A 19,041-nucleotide genomic window follows, 5' to 3' on the forward strand; every position below is an offset into this window, starting at 1 on the left:
GTTTTATAAAGTTAGTGCAAAGCCCCCCTACTTCTGTATTCAGTGCCCTAACTAATGAAAGCCAGTATCCCATATTGGATTCCAACTGGATTCAACGTTGGCTTAGCAGGAGACGCCAGTGAGTGGTAGTAGATGGTGTCTCTCTGATTGGAGGCCTGTGACTAGTGGTGTGCCGCAGGGATCGGTGCTGGGTCCATTGTTGTTTATCATCTATAATAATGATTTAGATGATGATGTGGTAAAGTCGATCAGCAAATTCGCAGATGACACCAAGAATGGGGTCGTAATGGACAGCGAGGAAGGCTATCATAGCTTGAAAATATGTATCAGCTGGGAAAATGGGCTAAAAAATGGCAGATGGAATTTAATGCAGACAAGTGAGGTTTTGCACTTTGGGAGGACAAACCAGCGTAAGACTTAAGATACCTTTATTAGTCACATGTACATCAAAACACACAGTGAAATGTATATTTTGCGTAGTGTGTTCTGGGGGCAGCCCGCAAGTGTCGCCACGCTTCCGGCACCAACATAGCATGCCCACAACTTCCTAAGCCTTACACTTACACAATGAACGGTAGGGCTCTGAGGTGTGCGGTAGAACAAAGGGACCTGGGAATACAGATACATAATTCCTTAAAAGTGGCATCGCAGGTCATAGAGCTTTTGGCACATTGGTCTTCATGAATCAGGGCACTGAGTACAAGAGTTGGAATGTTATTCTGAAGTTGTATCAGACGTTGGTGAGGCCAAACTTGGAGTATTGTCTGCAGTTCTGGTCACCTACCTACATGAAACATATCAATAAGCTTGAAAGAGTGCAGAGGAAATTTACAGGGATATAGCTAGGACTAGAGGACCTGAATTACAGGGATAGGTTGAATAGGTTAGGACTTTATTCCCTGGAGCGCAGGAGAATGAGGGGAGATCTTATAGAGGTATACAAAATTATGAGGGGTATAGATAGGGTGAATGCATGCAGGCTTTTTCCCCTCAGGTTGGGTGAGACTAGAACTAGAGGACATAGGTTTAGGGTGAAGGGTGAAATATTTAAGGGGAACCTGAGGGGGAACTTCTTCACTCAGAGGGTGGTGCGAGCTGCCAGCGGAAGTGGTGGATGTGGGTTCAATTGTAACATTTAAGAGAAGTTTGGATAGGTGCGTGGATGAGAGAGGTATGGAGGGCTATGGTCCGTGTGCAGGTAGATGGGACTAGGCGGAAAACCAGACTGGCATGGACTAGATGGGCTGAAGGGCCTGTTTCTGTGCTGTAGTGCTCTATGACTTGTATCTTCCTAAACACGTTCGCAAAATGCATCATCTCACATTTGTCTGGATACCATTTTTCAGCCCATTTCACCAAAACATCAATGTCTCTGTACATGGTGTCATGACAACAACCTTTCCCTCAATGTCAGCAAAACAAAAGAGCCGGTCATTGACTTCAGGAAGGGAGGCAGTGTACATGCTCCTGTCTACATCAACGGTGCTGAGACCAAGAGGGTTGAGAGCTTCAAGTTCCTAGGAGTGAACATCACCAATAGCCTGTCCTCGTCCAACCACGTAGACGCCACAGCCAAGAAAGCTCACCAATGCTTCTACTTCCTCAGGAGGCTAAAGAAATTTTGCATGTCCCCTTTGACACTCACCAACTTTTATCGATTCTATGGATGCATTCATGGACTCTGTCTACACTTCTCGCTACCTCGGTAAAGCAGCCAGCAAAGACCACACCCACCCCGGACATTCTCTCTTCTCTCCTCTCCCACCGGGCAGAAGATACAAAAGCCTGAAAGCACATGCCACCAGGCTCAAGGACAGCTTCTATCCCGCAGTTATAAAACTATTGAGCGGTCCCCTAGTGCGATAGGATGGACTCTTGACCTCACAATCTACCTCCATTATGACCTTGCACCTTATTGTCTACCTGCACTGCACTTTATCTGTAGCTGTGACACTTTGCTCTGCATTCTGTTATTGTTTTACCTTGTACTACCTCAATGCACTGTGTAATGAATTGATCTGTACAAGTGGTGTACAAGACAAGTTTTTCACTGTACTTTGGTACATGTGACAATAATAAACCTATTCCAATTCCTAAGACTAATTTCCACACTATCAACAACTCCGCCGGTCTTCACGTCATTACTGATCCTGCCTCACATATCCACATCCAAGTGATTCACATCCATTAGAAACAGTAAGGGTCCCAGCACCGATCCCTGTGGGTCACCACTAGTCACAAAAACAACCATCTACCATCACCCTCTACCTCCTATTGCCAAGCCAATTTTGGATCCACTTTACCGACTTGCGCTGGATCCCATGGGCCCTAATCTTTCGAAGTACTCTCCCCTCTGAATTCTATTACTGCTTTTCCCATGTACTACCTCAAAGTATTTTATGTTTTTGAAATGGATGGCTTGCAAAACTAAAATTTTCACTGTATCTTGGTACATGTGACAACAATAAACCAACACCATGTGGGACCTTGTCAAAGACTTTACTAAAGTCCATGTAAATCCTATCTACTGCCTGCCCTCATCAACACACTTTGTTACCTCCTCAAATTGGTCAGATCTGCCCTCGACAAAGTCATGTTGGCCGTCTCGGATTAGTCCCTGCCTTTCCAAGTGATACTTAATCCTCTCCCTCAGAATTTTTGGGGGAGTCAATCTAGCTTGAGGCTTTTAGACTATATACAAAATGAAATGAGCAATCACAACTTCTGTGTGAGATGGTTAGGCCAGACGATAACCAAGCTGGCATTGTGGCATTTCCAAAAGAATGTGAAATCAAAGAACTTACCCTGGATGCTGATTTTTTTTTTAGGAACAGGTTTGAAATAGATCAGAGAAGGAAGTCTGAAGAGGAAATCTGGGGAGGAATAGTTGTGTTTTGCAAGCACCAATCTGAATTTTCATTGGCACCTTTCCTGAATTCATGAGGATCAATTTTTAGGCGTTTGCCAATTTACAGTGGGCACCTTGAATATTTTAACAAGATGCTTTATGTCAACTTAAAGGGCATGTGCCATCACCAATCTCTATACACACGACTGTGTGGCTAAGCACAGCTCCAGTGCCATATACAAATTCGCTGATGACACTGCTGTTGTTGGATGAATCACAGGTGGTGATGAGTCAGCGTACAGGAGCGAGATAGGACACCTGGCTGAGTGGTGCCAGAACAACAACTTCTCGCTCAACATCAGCAAAACTAAAGAGCTGATTGTTGACCAGGGAGGGGAAGGAGGGAGAACATGTGCTAGTCTACATTGGGGGATCGGTGGTGGAGAGCTTTAAATTCCTGGGTGTTAACATATCACATGACTCGTCCTGGGCCCAGCACATAGATGCAATCACAAGGAAGGTACGTCAGCATTTTTATTTTCTTAGGAGGTGAAGGAGGTTCAACTTGTCACCGAACATCCAACAAACTTCTACACATGAACTGTTGAACGTGTCCTGACTGGTCGCATCACGGTCTGGTATGGTAATTCAAATGCGCAGGAACATAAGGAACTGTAGAGAGCAGTGGACTCAGCCCAAAATGTCACGGGCACGTCCCTCCCCACCATCGGAAGTATCTACAGGAGGCGCTGCCTCAAGAAGGCAACATCCATCATCAGAGATCCCCACCATCCGGGCCATGCCATTTTTTCGCAACTACCATCGGACAGGAGGTACAGAAGCCTGAAGTCCCACACCACCAGGTTCAGGAACAGCTACTTCCCTTCAACCATTCGGTTCTTGAACCAACCAGCACAACGCTAATCACTACCTCAGTGTAGCAACACTATGACCACTTTGATCACTTTGCATTAAAATGGACTTTGTTTTTTTTGTTCTAATTGTGTTCTTGTAAAAATTGTTTCTTATGTTTAATTTAATTTATGTTTTTCTTATGAATGTTGTGTATCTGATGCTATGTGCCTGTGATGCTGCTGCAAGTAAGTTTTTCTTTGCACCTGTGCACACATGTACTTGTGCATATGACAATAAACTTGACTTTGACTTTGAACTCGAACTCAAACTGGAGTGGAAGCAGTTATCCTCAAGGAGGAGGAGGATCCAAATGCCTCCTGAGTTCCACAGATCCTTGGTGTCCCTCTCTCTCTCAAAACTGTCTGGCCACTTGAATTTGGACAGATGGGAGCGATTTAAGTTCTTTCTAACCAAAACAGCCCTTTACTCCACCCAGAGAGCTTTTAAATTAAACATACAAACCATTCAAGTGTTTCAGCCAAATTACTCACATGCAAATAGTCCACATCTCCGCCCTGCTTCTACAACTAAATCCAGGCCAGAAATGAATGAAGAATGAAGTCATATCTTTGCTAGTCTGTGGGACTTTGCACCATTCACCAGGTCGCGATGACTCATAGATTCAAGAGACAAACTTATTAAAAGTTATGATAAAGGTAGCAGGCAAACAGTGTGTTGCTGCTGTATAGTTTGATCATCTATGGTGCTGTGGTTCTGGAACTCAGTCTCTGAAAGGGTGTTGGAGACAATCCCTGATCATGCTTAGATGAGCACCTGGTGTATTGTAACCTGTAAGGCTGTGATTGAGAGCTGGGCTGTGGTATTAGGTCTAACTAGCACAGACACCATGGGCTGAATTGCCCGATTCTGCATTGTATCTTACTTTCATGCTCTGTTGCATTACTTCTCTGCTTGTGCACATCCCTCAAGGAAATGGGCGGCACGGTAGCGTAGCGGTTAGCGCGACGCTATTACAGCGCCAGCGATTGGGGTTTGATTCCCGTCACTGCCTGTAAGGAGTTTGTACGTTCTCCCGTGTCTACGTGGGTTTCTGCCGGGTGCTCCGGTTTCCTCCCACATTCTAAAGACATACGGGTAGGTTAATTTGGGGTTTAAAATGGGCGGCGCGGACTCGTTGGGCCGGAAGTGCCTGTTACCACACTGTAAATAAAATTTAAAACAAAAGGTAAACTTTTACAACAGCCAATTAGAATTGCTCACTTTTACTTCAGTGAGTGCTGTTCCCTAGGTGTTGAGAAACAGTGAGATAGCTCCTTCCCTGCACCGACACACTCAGAAGCAAGAGGTGAAATGGAAAAAAGTAGGCAAATTGCACTTGTGCATTTCCTGCTTATTGCTCAGATTCACTGTTTCCACCCCAAGATTAACTGCAATTATATCCAGCTTCAAAAACAATGTTTGAGCACAGGCCTTGCTTGTCTCCACAGTTGCTGCCTGTCCTGTCAAACTGGCAGGATTTTGCTTTTCTATTAAGAGTTTAATTCACCGCCACTTGCCTTCTAGGGATGCCCACTTTGAAGGAATTTTGCCTCTTCTCAGTTCTCAGGGGAAGCAAATGATCTAAAACACTAACTGTGTCTTTCTCTCCTCTTACACTGCTGCCATGCTGAGTATGTTTCCAGCATTTTCTGGGTTTACTTCCAGTTTCAATTATCCACAGGAATTTTTGCTTTGGCATTTATATAGCACCAGTCACGGCTTCAGGGTGTGAAGTCCTTAAAGTGCAGTTGCTTTTGCATGCATTGCTGCTTCTGGCAATAGTGTGTAAAGGGCACAGTGCCCTGAATATATCCCCTTCTGTGCCATAACTTCACAATCTAAAGCTTAAAATAATTACACATCTGGTTACTGCAACAATTTGTTTGCCACCTGCTGCATTTTGCCACCTTTGATCAGTTCACTGGTAATCTTGCTTTTTGGCTTTTCACCTCTTTCTGTTTTGTCTTCCACTGCACACTCTCCCCACTTCTGCTGCCTACTCCTTCCACTTCCCAGACCCAAATTGTCCTCTCTTTCTTCAATTTCTTCTTGTGGATTCCCCAGAACTGCCCACTGTGTTCCAAATGTGATCCAAATCATTTGATACTGTCTTGATTTCCATAGTCAATGGCATTACAGTGAAAATACACAAACTGAATATAGAAAATCATCAAAATTAACATAAGCAAAATAACAGCAGTTAATCAATAGGGTGACAATTCTCCAGGAACAGCTGACTTTCATTTCAGGATTTAAAGAGAAGCTTGTCAAAAACACTACACATGACATAACCATAATGTTCCAAACTTCTCTTGATTTTAAAACCACCCTTGAAGCGGTAAAATTCCATGTTATTTGAAAAAGGGAGAGTGGAGGGTAACTATAAATCAATCAGCCTAACATCTCTTGTTAGGAAATCACTGGTTTCTAACAATGATTGACCTTGAATATTTTTTAACTGATTAAAGAAAGCAACCATGGATTTTAAAGGACAGTTGGTGCCCGACAATCCTGATTATATTTTTAAGAGGCAGGTAGGACTTTTATGGACTTTATGAAGCCATTTTTTTAATGCATGTTATTGACCTGGCTGGGGAACTGCCCAGCTAGCAGGAAGCAAGCAATAGGGATAACAGACTCAACGACAACACTTGGTGCTGGGCTAATTGATCATTTTAAAGCTGATTTGATCATTTTAAAGTTCATTTGCTTTGGTTAACCAACGCTATTAGTTTGGGAAGGAGGGGGAAAAGTTGGCGATGTGGAGTTACTTCAGAGATCATCCATCATCCCATCGAATGACAGTACAGGACTGAGGGGCTCAATGGCCTTCTCCTGCTTTAATGTTCTCAGGTCCAACAACAGCGGGAGACCAAGCTGGGAAATTACATGCCATAATGCAAACAGCCATCACCAGGAGATCTGTAGTGTGGGTCTAAGAATGTGTCAGAGGTGTTAGCAGGCAGTTGTTTGTGCTTACACTGCAGTGGGATGGCTGAATTCTGTAGTGTCTTGCACTCAACATGCAATACCAAACTTTTTTGTTTACACAAGTACTTCTCTTTCTTTCTTCTCTCTCCATTGTCGCCTTTCACACTCACTCTCTCCTTTTTATTCCTCAACACCTTCTCGTTTGCTGCTCCTCTTGTGCACTAAATCTTTGCCTTCACCCAATATCTCACTGTTTGCTCTTTCAATTTCTGACACGACCCCTCGCTCACTTCCCCAGCTGCACGTCTTCCCCGTGTCTCACTCTCTCCCGTTGCCTCTCTCTTTTCCAGGAATCACACACACACACACACACACACCATTCACTGTGTGTGATAGCCTCTTATTTTTTGTCTCCCCTCACCTCTCCCTGTTTTTCTCCTCTCTTGCTGTCTTGTCCCACATTCCTTTTATCCTCGTCCTTCACATTTCTCTGCTCTGCCTCACTCACTCACATTGCATTCACCCTCTCACTCCTGTGACTCCTGATGTCCTCTCCGTCACGTTTTTCTACTCGAGTTGTCCTTGTCTTTATTTCTCTGCTCGCGTTTCTTTCATTCCTGTTCTTATGCCCTACGTTTCCACATTATCTGCCCAAAGTTTTATATTTCCTGCTCCTGCCTCTGCTTTTACTCACGCCTCCATTTCTCACACTCCTCTCTCTCTCTCCCTTTCTCCCCTCCTCTTGATTTTTGTTCGTTCTCCCATTCCCTTTCTCCTGTGTTCTTACCTTCCTTTCACTCACCCTCTCCTCTCCGCTCTCTATCCTTTCTCACTCGATACCTTCCTCCCCTCATCTTTGCTCTTTCTTCTGCATTTCCCTTTTCTTTCCCAGTCCCTTCCCCCCTCTGCCTCTCTCCTTTCTCGGTTTTCTTACTCATTCACTACGTTCTCTGTTCATCCTCCGTCACTCCACTCCTGTTCTTTCTCACTCAGTTCATTTCTTTCTCATCTCACTTCCTCCTCTCTGCTCCCTTTCTCATTCATTCTATTTCAGCCCTCTCTGTTGCTTCCCATGTACCCCTTCATTTCTTTCTCCGATCTTTATCAAGTTATTTCCCTCTCCATGTATCCTCAATAACTTTTCCTGTTCTCCCTCTCACACTCTCACTGTCTCTCTCTCTCCCACACTATCCCCCCGTTCTCTCCCAGTTCTCTCTCTCTGTTCTTTCTCTCTCTTCTTTCCCACTCTCGATCCCCCCCTTGTTCTTTCTCCCTCTCCCTGTTCTCTCTCTGTTCTTTCTCCCTCTGTTCTTTCTCCCTCTGTTCTTTCTCCCTCTCTCTGTTCTTTCTCCCTCTCTCTGTTCTTTCTCCCTCTCTCTGTTCTTTCTCCCTCTCCCTGTTCTCTCTCTGTTCTTTCTCCCTCTCTCTGTTCTTTCTCCCTCTCCCTGTTCTCTCTCTGTTCTTTCTCCCTCTCTCTGTTCCTTCTCCCTCTCTCTGTTCTTTCTCCCTCTCCCTGTTCTCTCTCTGTTCTTTCTCCCTCTCTGTTCTCTCTGTTCTCTCTCCCTCTCTCTGTTCTCTCTCCCTCTCTCTGTTCTCTCTCCCTCTCTCTGTTCTCTCTCTGTTCTTTCTCCCTCTCTCTGTTCTCTCTCTGTTCTCTCTGTTCTCTCTCTGTTCTCTCTCTGTTCTCTCTCCCTCTCTCTGTTCTCTCTCTGTTCTTTCTCCCTCTCTCTGTTCTCTCTCCCTCTCTCTGTTCTCTCTCCCTCTCTCTGTTCTCTCTCTGTTCTTTCTCCCTCTCTCTGTTCTCTCTGTTCTTTCTCCCTCTCTCTGTTCTCTCTCCCTCTCTCTGTTCTCTCTCCCTCTCTCTGTTCTCTCTGTTCTTTCTCCCTCTCTGTTCTTTCTCCCTCTCTCTGTTCTCTCTCCCTCTCTCTGTTCTCTCTGTTCTTTCTCCCTCTCTCTGTTCTTTCTCCCTCTCTCTGTTCTTTCTCTGTTCTCTCCATCTCTCTGTCTCTCTCCCACTCTATTCCCCCCGTTTTCTCCCTCTCTCTGTCCTTTCTCTCTCTCTTTCCCACTCTCTCTGTTCTCCCCCTCTCTCTGTTCTTTCTTCCCTCACTGTCCCTCTCCGACCTCGGAAGAGCCCTCGCCCCCTGCCCTTCCTCTCCCCCGCCCCCCTTACCGTATTCCATGAGGGAGCTGGGTTCCCACTTGGGCTCCCGGCCGCGGTACTGGTACCACAGGGACGCATAGTGATACTTGGAGTTCACCCAGCCGGATTCGGCCGCCAGCGCGATAATGTCGAAGATAATGGCCAGTAGCAGCAGCAGGGGCAGAATCCAGCGGCAGCGGGGGAAGGCGAGCCCGCACTTAAACATGGTCAGGCACCGGGGAGAACGTCCAACACCGATCCGCTAACGCACCCTCGTCCACCGCGGCCGAGTCCTAGCCGGACGTGTTGGTTACAACGCACAACCCAAACCTGTCGGGCCGGTGTCGAGAGCTCTTGGGAGGGGCAGCAACACTCCCAGAGCTTTGTACAGTCACCCGGGGCATCAGGTTACAAGCCGCCAGGCAGCTTCGGTTAACCCTCTCAGCTCCCTAACTCTGCAAACTTTTTGCACACTGCATTATCCCAGAAGAACATCCGTTAACCTACCTCCTTACGACCTTGCACCTTATTGTCTACTTGAACTGCACTTTCTCTGTAGCTGGGACACTTTACTCTGCATTCTGTTATTGTTTTTACCCTGTACTACCTCAAGGCAAGACATCTTTATTAGTCACATGTACATTAAAACACAGCGAAATGCATCTTTTGCGTAGTGTTCTGGGGGCAGCCCACAAGTGTCGCCACGCTTCCGGCGCCAACATAGCATGCCCACAACTTCCTAACCCGTATGTCCTTGGGATGTGGGAGGAAACCGGAGCACCCGGAGGAAACCCATCCGGTCATGGGGAGAACGTACAAACTCCTTAAAGACAGCGGCCGGAATTGAACCCGGGTCTCTGGCACTGTAATAGTGTTACGCTAACCGCTACACTGCCCTTAGGAATAGTCCATGCCAACCTGACCTTCTGCCTAGTCCCATTTACCAGCACCTGGACCATATCCCTCCAAACCCTTCCCACCAACGTATCTATCAAAACCTCTCTTAGATGTTACAATTGAAGTTTGCTAGAGTATTTGGTGACATGCCAAATCTCCTTAACCTTCTTCATGATTGTGTCTACGTGCTGGGCCCAGGACAGGTCATCCGAGATGCTAATGCCCAGGAATTTGAAGCTGCTGTCTCTTTCCACCTCTGACCCACCAATGAGAACTGGTACATGGTCTCCCGACCCCCTTTCTGAAGTCAACGATGAGCTCCTTGGTTTTGTTGATGTTGAGTGCGAGGTCGTTATCATGGCACCACTCAACCAGGTGTTCTATCATACCTTTGATCGAACGAATGGTTGGAAACAGACGGCAGTAAGTTGCTTGCACTGATGAACGAAGCTGGTAAGAAAGGTGGTTGAGGAAAAACAACATGTCAGGAACAATTAAATTTATGAAACAAATGGAAGAACGGTAGATGGGTTAATGTCAGAATAAAGAGATCAAGTAGGTCAAAGAAGATTCATCCAGCCCCTTCTTGTGTGGATATGCATTTATATCCTACCTTAGGACCCCAGAGCATGTTTCTCAAACCTCACAGCAACCTCAGTGGTGGTTGAGAAATGATGACCTTGGGTTAGGCTTCATTATGTCCAGTGTTGTGCCAAAGTTAAGCAGGATTGTTCACAGATCCGATAGAAATAAACCTTGCACACGCAATGCTGCACACAACGCACTTTATTGCTGAGTTACAACAAGTGGTACTTATCTCGGAAGCGTGTCTGAGCCCATTTAACTAACCCGATGTCTGTACTAACCCAATGTAACTGCACTGTGTAATGAATTGATCTGTATGAACAATATGCAAGACAAGTTTTTCACTGTACCTCGGTACACGTGACAATAATAAACCAATACCAATACCAATACAGCGCCCCGTTCCAATCGGTCCACAGCGTCAGTTGGGACCAAACCTGTGGTGAGCCCAAATACAAGAGACCTCACCACCGGTGTGCTCACTGTCTTATACCCTGCTCACTTCTCTCCGCCCCTACCTGGGTCCATCCTTTGTCCAGGTCGACCCGTCACGTGACCATTGCCTCGGGCACCGCAGGGTCATGTCTGCAGAGAAGGGTGACCTTGGTTACCTAGCACAGAGGTCACCCTTCCCCCATGCACACACATTTGATCCCAGCAATTGTTCCTTGCGCTCTCTGGCCGACATTTCAGCATTCTTACTACAAGTGTAAACCCTTAATATATCCCAGGCTATATATTAATGACATGGAGGAGAGGACAGAGTGTTAAGGTTTCTAAATTTGACGATCATATGAAAAGAGGTAGGAGGGCCTTTTGTGATGAGAATATTTGGACCTGGCAACAGGATTGGTTGAGTGAGTGTAAGGTAAGAGAAACCTAAGAGTAGACCATTATTTACATCTTACAATAAGGTGACCTTGCACCTTATTGCACTGCACTTTCTCTGTAGCTGTGACACTTTACTCTGTACTGTTACTGTTTTTACCTGTACTACATCAATGCACTCTGTACTAACTCAATGTAACTGCACTGTGTAATGAATTGACCTGTACGATCGGTTTGTAAGACAAGTTTTTCACTGTACCTCAGTACGTGACAATAATAAACCAATACCAATACCAATTTAAACGGACAAAGATTGCAGATGAACAAAGTACAGAAGGTGTCCTTTTCTACAAATCACAAAAAAAACAGCAAGTGGTTAGGAAGGTAATTGGTATATTGGCCTTTGTTGCAAGAGGATTGGAGTTTAGAAATAGGGAAATATTGCTACAACTGTACAGGGTGTGGACGAGGCCACATCTGGAGTACTCTGCACAGTTTTGGTCCCCTTGAGAAAAGATATACTGGCATTCGAGGCAGTTCAAAAACGATTCACCAGGCTAATTGGAGACACTGCAGATGCTGGAAATCTGGAGCAACACACAAAATGCTGGAGGACCTCAGAGGGTCGGGCAGCATCTGTGGAGGGAAATGAACAGTTGACGTTTCGGGCTGAGACCTTCATTCCTGGGATGAGAGGGTTGTCCTGTCATTAGCGGCTAATGAAATTAGATCTATATTCTTTGGCATTCAGAAGAATGAAGATTCATCTGATTGAAACATATAATTGGTAAATTGGTTTATTGAGGCACGGTAGTGGGCAGGCACAGTAGTGTAGCGGTTAGCGTAATGCTTTACAGTGCCAGCAACCCAGGTTCAATTCCGGCCAATGTCTGCAAGGAGTTTGTACGTTCTCCACGTGTCTGCGTGGGTTTCCTCCGGGTGCTCCAGTTTCCTCCCACATTCCGAAGACATACAGGTTAGGAAGTTATGCTATGTTGATGCCGGAAGCGTGGCGACACTTGTGGGCTGCCCCCAGAACACTATGCAAGAAGATGTATTTCACTGTGTGTTTCGATGTATGTGACTAATAAAGATATCATCTTACAGTGAAAAACTTTGTTTTGCGTGCCATCCATACAGATCATTTCAGAACATATGCTGCTGACTAAGGTAAGATCCTGAAGGGTAGGACAGGGAACATGTCGAGATGTTTTCACTAATTGGAGAATCTCGAACAATGGATCATAGTTAGAAGATTAGTGGATGGTCATTTAAACCAAGGTGCATCAGAACTTCTCGCTAGGTGTCAGGACTGACCAGTCCTAACTTGTAACATTAACTTGGTTTCTCTCTCTCCACAGATGCTGCCTGACTTGCTGCGTACTTCAACTTTTTGCTTTTATTTCAGATTTTGAGCACCAGCACTTCACAATTCGAACATTATGTTTTTCGCTCCTGTGTCCATTCACCTTCCTTCTACTTACATCTCCTTTGGAGGGATCAGCCGATGATTAAACAAGCCTCCAACACCCGTCAGCACCATCACCGCCTTATACTTCAGTTTCTCCTGATCTCCACCCTATTCCGTTCTCTCCACCCCTCCTCTGCAGCCTGATCCCTCACAGTTCCTACTTTCAATGACAGGCCATCCGCCTGAAATGTCAGCTCAGTTACTCTCTTACTCTCTCCCTCCAAATGCTGTCAGACCTGCTGAATATCTCCAGCGTTTTCTCTTTGTACTGCAGGCTCTAAAACCTCACAGTGTGCATCTTGATGACTGATCCTTTGATCCACCCATGCCTTTGTGTTGGGTGTGGCACCAATACTGCAGCTGCTGAAACTATATCCATGAAACCTCAGTGTTACAATGCCACCCTGCAGAATACCAGTGCTATAGTTCCTGCAGGTCCTGAAACCTATCCAGGACAACGTCCAGTACACCTTCAACGCTGGCCAGTAATCGGGATCAGGGGACCTACCTCCTGACACCCAAAGCCTTTCCACCAACTCTAAGGCCAAGGTCAAGAGTGGGTTGGAACATCTTCCACTTGCCTGGATGAACTCTCAAGGAGCTCAACAGCATCCAGGTCAAAGCAGCCCATGTGATTGGTGACCCATCCACTACCGTAAACAGCCATTGACTCCACTGCTAGTGTACTGTGGCTGCAGTGGCTACCAAAATGCACCGCAGTTATTTGCCAAGGCTCCTCCAATAAGTAATTGGTTTATTATTGTCACATGTACCGAGATACTGTGAAAAACTCTATTGCATGCCATCCATACCGATCATTTCAAGATGTAAGACCAAGAGACCTTGGGGTGCAAGTCCATGACTCGTTGAAAGTGGCTACACAGGTAGACAGGGTGGTTAAGAAGGCTTATGGAATGCTTGCATTTATTAATCGGGGTATTGCGTATAGGAGTCAAGAAGTTATGCTGCATCTCTAAAGAGCTCTGGTTAGGCCGCATTTAGAGTATTGCGTGCAGTTCTGGTCACCTCACTACAGGAAGGACGTCAAGGCTTTAGAGAGGGTGCAGAGGAGGTTTACTGGGATGCTGCCTGGATTAGAGGGCATGTGTTATCAGGAGACGGACAAACTTGGGCTCTTTTCTCTGGAGCAGCGGAGGCTGAGGGGTGATCTGTTGGAAGTGTATAAAATTATGAGGGGCATAGATAGGGTGGACAAGCAATATCTTTTTCCCATTATTGAGCGATCCAATAGCAGAGGGCATGCATTTAAGGTGAGAAGGGGTAGGTTCAGAAAAGTCGTGAGGGGTACGTTTTTTACTGAGAGAGTGGTGGATGCCTGGAATGCGAGTCTCGGAGTGGGTGCTGTCGCTGGATGGAGGGTAGTCTCAGGGTGGGTGCTGTCGCTGGACGGAGGGCAGTCTCAGGGTGGGTGCTGTCACTGGATGGAGGGCAGTCTCAGAGTGGGTGCTGTCGCTGGACGGAGGGCAGCCTCAGGGTGGGTGCTGTCGCTGGACGGAGGGCAGTCTCAGGGTGGGTGCTGTCGCTGGACGGAGGGCAGTCTCAGGGTGGGTGCTGTCGCTGGACGGAGGGCAGTCTCGGAGTGGGTGCTGTCGGCACTGCGAAGACAATCAGAATCAGACTAGGAGTTTGAGAGCTGTGTGTCCGCTTCGCAGATCACCTTCACTCCATCCGCCGTGACTGCCGGGATCTCCCAGTTGCCGGCCATTTTAACTCTCCTCCCCATTCCCCTCACTGACCTGCCTGTCCTCGGCCTCCTCCACTGCCGGGATGAGGCTAAACGCAAACTAAAGGAACAGCCCCTCATATCCCGCCTGGGCAGTCTCCAACCCGACGGCATCAACACTGAATTCTCCAACTTCCGGTAATCTGCTCCCCACTCTTGTTCCTTTTCTCTCTCCTCCTGATCTACCCAGTTCCTCCTACACCCACCCCAGCCCCCCCCCCCCATCACCCTGGTTCTTTCCCCTCCTCCGCCCAGTCCATCTGCCCGTCACCCATGCACACCCCTCCCACTGGGTCCCCTCCCCACCTCCCTTATTTGGTTTCACCTTCCGCCTTCCTCTCCTATCGGATTCCATCTTCAGCCCTTTGTCACCTCCACCTATCACCTCCCAAACTCTGTCACTATTCCCACCCTCCCCTCCTCCGTCTGCCTATCACCTCACCTGGATCCACCTATCACCTGCCAGCTCTTGCTCCCCCCTCCCCCCCACCTCTTTATAATGGCTATCTCCCCTCTACTCTACAGTCCAGATGAAGGGTCTCAACTCGAAACCTCAGCTGTCCCATTCCCCTCCAACCAGATGCTGCCTGACCCGTCGAGTTCCTCCAGCATTTTGTGTGTTGCACCTGCGGTCTCCTGTGTCTCGAGGAAACCTTGTTTCACACAAAGGGGATTTAAAAGGAGAAAATAGACAATCTTGGATGACCAAGGTTGTCTCTTTGGAGAGAAGGAGGATGAGAGGTGTACAAGAGGCAGAGATCGAGTGGACAGTCAGAGACTTTTTCCCAGGGTGACAATGGCTAACACGAGGGGACATCATTTTAAGGTGATTGGAGGAAGGTATAAGGGGGATGTCAGAGGTAAGTTTTTTACACAGAAAGTGGTGGGTGCGTGGAACGTACTGCCGGCAGAGGTTGTGGGGGCAGATATATTAGGGACATTTAAGAGACTCTTAGATAGACACATGAATGATAGAAAAATAGGGGGCTATGTGGGAGGGAAGGGTTAGATAGATCTTAGAGCAGGATAAAATGTCGGCACAACATTGTGGGCTGAAGGGCCTGTACTGTGCTGTAATGTTCTGTGTTCTATATGTTCTATGACTATACTGCCTAAAAGGATGGTGGAAGCAGATTCCAAAGCAGCTTTCAAAAAGTCATGGATATCGTCTTATAAAGAGATTGAATTGCTTTGGTATGTGCAGGGGAGAGTCTATAATTGAATTGTTCTTTCAAAGAGCTGGTATTGGTATTGGAATTGGTTTATTATTATCACTTGTACCGAGGTGCAGTGAAAAACTTGTCTTGCATACAGATCGTACAGATCAATTCATTACACAGTGCATTGAGGTAGTACAGGGTAAAATCAATAATGGAATACAGAGTAAAGTGTCACAGCTACAGAGGAAGTGCAGTGCAGGTAGACAATAAAGTGCAAGGTCAAACAAGGTAGATTGTTAGGTCAAGATGGTCAAGCTGCCACAGGTACCGTGGGCCGAATGCCCTACTCTTACTAGAATTCAACTGTTAAGGGAGACCTAATATTAATATTAGCTGGTAAATAGGATCATTATAGATAAGTACATTCTTAATATCTACCATTGATCTAATATTCAACTATTAAGGGAGTTCTAATTTACTGAAGAGTTAAATATATCACTTTTCAAAACAAAAGCTATACCAATACACTGAATACACAGACAGGGTGTGGCTCGGATCAAGTGTTTCTGGGAGTCAACTATGTGAGTAAATTTGAAATTATAAAGGGCAGGTTTGAGGGGTGCATGTGAGATAGAAAGAATCAGGTTCCAACTGTGAGTCAGTAGGACAAGACTCAGTCGTGGATTGTGCTGAGCTGCTTAATCTGTTTTGGGTGGAGATCAAGATACTCACCTCAGGGTGGGAGGGGAAGCAAGCAGGAATTGTAGACTCAGTTGTACAGTGCCCTTACAATTTCAGACTGCTTTCCACTGGTAGTTTTGAATTCAGTTGTGAATCCTGGGGGTATTTAAATTGGAAATCGATTCTCAGGAAGTATGTAAGAAAGAGCAAAGGTGAGAGAAAACGAAAGATAGGCAGGTTCTGAAGGCAAGTTTCCCTTCCACATCAATGACAAAGCTAAAAGTTCTTCTTGAAGTGCAGGGTGTGCTCTAACACAGGGAACATGGCAACCCAACTTATGTAACAAGCTCGTACAAGCAACGATGTGAAATTGCCAGATAATCTGCTTTGGGGTTTACCTGAAGGATAAACGTTGAGGAGGAAATAGAGGAACTTTGTTATTCTTCTTTGAAATTTTGTTGTAAGATTTTTTGTTATGTTCACCAGCAAGGGTGGCTGGTGCTTAACTGACTGACAAGATGCATTGTTTTTTAAGAACAGAAATCAGAATTCAAGCAAGACACAATATTTCTGCTTTCTGTTACTGAGGTGGGGCTATGAGCCGTGTGCTCCAAACCTTCCAGGTCAGAAAATTGCAGTTGCTCGGAATGGAGACCACCATGAACTGATATTAGCCATATCCCGGAAGGTAATTGGGTGAGAATTTTTACTGCTGAGAAGTTCCTTCATAGACTGGTAACCCTCAACAATCCTGGCTATTATCCAAGACACATACTGCAATGGATCAAAAATTAGGAGCAACATATTAAAATTTCCAAGAGTTTTTATGAAAGGTTGAAACATTAACTCTGAGTTTTCTCTCCACGGATGCTGTCTGACCTGCTGAGTACCTCCAGCATTTTCCAATTTTGTCTCCAGAACCACTGGAGACGCCAGTCCCTTGAAGGATCTGCTCTCACTGCTTGGATGGTACTCATTCTTTTTAGTGAGCTGCCTGACCCCATTAATCTACGTGAAAGATCCATAATGTGCGCATCATGTTCAGCTTTGTGCACGGTGATTCAGGGAATCCACTTCAGCCTTGGCAGATTCTCCAGAACAACACTGAGGCCAAAAGGAGTAAAATATGAGAACAGGTTGCAAAAACCTGTTCCGGTCCCATTTTGATGAAAGGCCTTCGACTCTTGTTTCTCTCTCCACAGATGCTGCCTGAACTGCCGAGTGTTTCCAGAGACCAGGGTTGTATTAAGGGCAAATGTAATTGAAGGGTTTAATATATGGGACAGAGAGACTATCCTATCTGGTAGAGCTGGGTACCCAGTACACTAAAATGAGAGCCAGGCTCTTCAGGATGCTGACTTCACACACAGTGTGCTGGAGATCTGTAAACTCACTGCTGGGGCCCAGCCGATACCAGTAGATCTTCGTAAGTTGTTGGGTATCCAGGGTTAGATGGAATTGGAGTTCATATACAAGCCATTTGTGATGTCATTGAATACAAGCTCGAGGGATGGAATCACCTCTACTTCTTCAGGAGGCTAAAGAAATTTGGTATGCCTTCTTTAACCCTCACCAATTTTTATCATTTCACCATAGAAAGCATCCTATCTGGATGCACCACGGCTTGGTACAGCAACTGCTCTGCCCGAGACCACAAGAAACTGCAGAGAGCTGTGGACACAGCTCAGCACATCAGAAACCAGCCTCCCCTCTGTGGACTCTGTCTACACTTCTTGCTGCCTGGGTAGAGCAGCCAGCATAATCAAAGACCCCACCCACCCTGGACATTCTCTCTTCTCCCCTCTCCCATCAGACAGAAGATACAAAAGCCTGAAAGCACGTACCACCAGGCTCAAGGACAGCTTCTACCCCACTGATATAAGACTATTAAATGGTTCCCTGGTACAATAAGATGGACTCTTGACCTCACAATCTACCTCGTTATGGCCTTGTACCTTATTGTCTGCCTGCACTGCACTTTCTCTGTAACTGTAACACTTTATTCTGCATTCTGTTATTGTTTTCCCTTGTACTACCTCAATGCACTGTGTAATGAAATGATCTGTATGGATGGCATGCAAAACAAGGTTTCTCACTGCACCTCAATACATGTGACAATAATAAACCAATTAGATTCATTCAATATCTGTTCCCTTGTCCTAGGAGAAAAACACCTTGTGAATGCATGCATTGTTAGCTAGATCTCTCCTTCTACCTCCATGACTTCTGCTTCCAGCTCAGTTAAGGTTAAGCCAGACCCATTCCTATGTGCTTGGATTAAATGTTTTAATTCTTAAGTATTTAGGACAAAGGGTTACAGGCATGGACATCTCAGCAAACCTTGTCCGTCCACGCCTGACTGGATGGTGGCCTGGTATGCACTGCCCTCTGGGGGTTGCAGCAGGAGTCTGCGGTGAGATGTGGGCTTGGAATTTCTTGGGCATGTTTTACAATTTTGGCGGGTGCTTGTTGGAAAAGCTGTTGATGTATAAAGACTTACAGCAAAGTTTACGGCAGCAAGACCAGGAATGAGGAAGTCCAAATACCATCAGCACCCTTAGAACCATAGAACCATAGAACCATACAGCACAAAACAGGCCCTTCGGCCCACTATGTTGTGCCATCCATCAGACCACCCTCACACTACCTAACCCTTTCCTCCTGCATATCCCTCTATCTCACATTCCTCCATGTGCCTATCCAACAAACTCTTGAACCTGTCCAATGTATCTGCCTCCACCACCACCCCAGGCAGTGCATTCCATGCACCAACCACTCTCTGGGTGAAAAACCTCCCTCTGACATCTCCCCTGAACCTCCCACCCATAACCTTAAAGC

General features: G+C 46.1%; 2 protein-coding genes across 2 annotated transcripts in view; both read right to left on the reverse strand.

The window, feature by feature from the left end:
* perp (p53 apoptosis effector related to pmp22) overlaps positions 1-9,199 on the reverse strand; it is a 32,096-nt gene extending 22,897 nt beyond the window's left edge. Inside the window, exon 1 of the mRNA XM_052013115.1 lies at positions 8,868-9,199. Within this exon, the coding sequence (XP_051869075.1) occupies positions 8,868-9,063 (196 nt within the window). The 5' untranslated portion in view covers positions 9,064-9,199. The remainder of the gene's footprint in view (positions 1-8,867) is intronic.
* The window catches only part of LOC127568883 (keratinocyte-associated protein 3), a 440,350-nt gene that overhangs the window by 321,862 nt on the left and 99,447 nt on the right, over positions 1-19,041 (reverse strand). The window lies entirely within an intron of this gene.

The sequence above is a fragment of the Pristis pectinata genome, chromosome 3 (assembly GCF_009764475.1).
Source record: "Pristis pectinata isolate sPriPec2 chromosome 3, sPriPec2.1.pri, whole genome shotgun sequence".
Lineage (NCBI taxonomy): Eukaryota > Metazoa > Chordata > Chondrichthyes > Rhinopristiformes > Pristidae > Pristis > Pristis pectinata.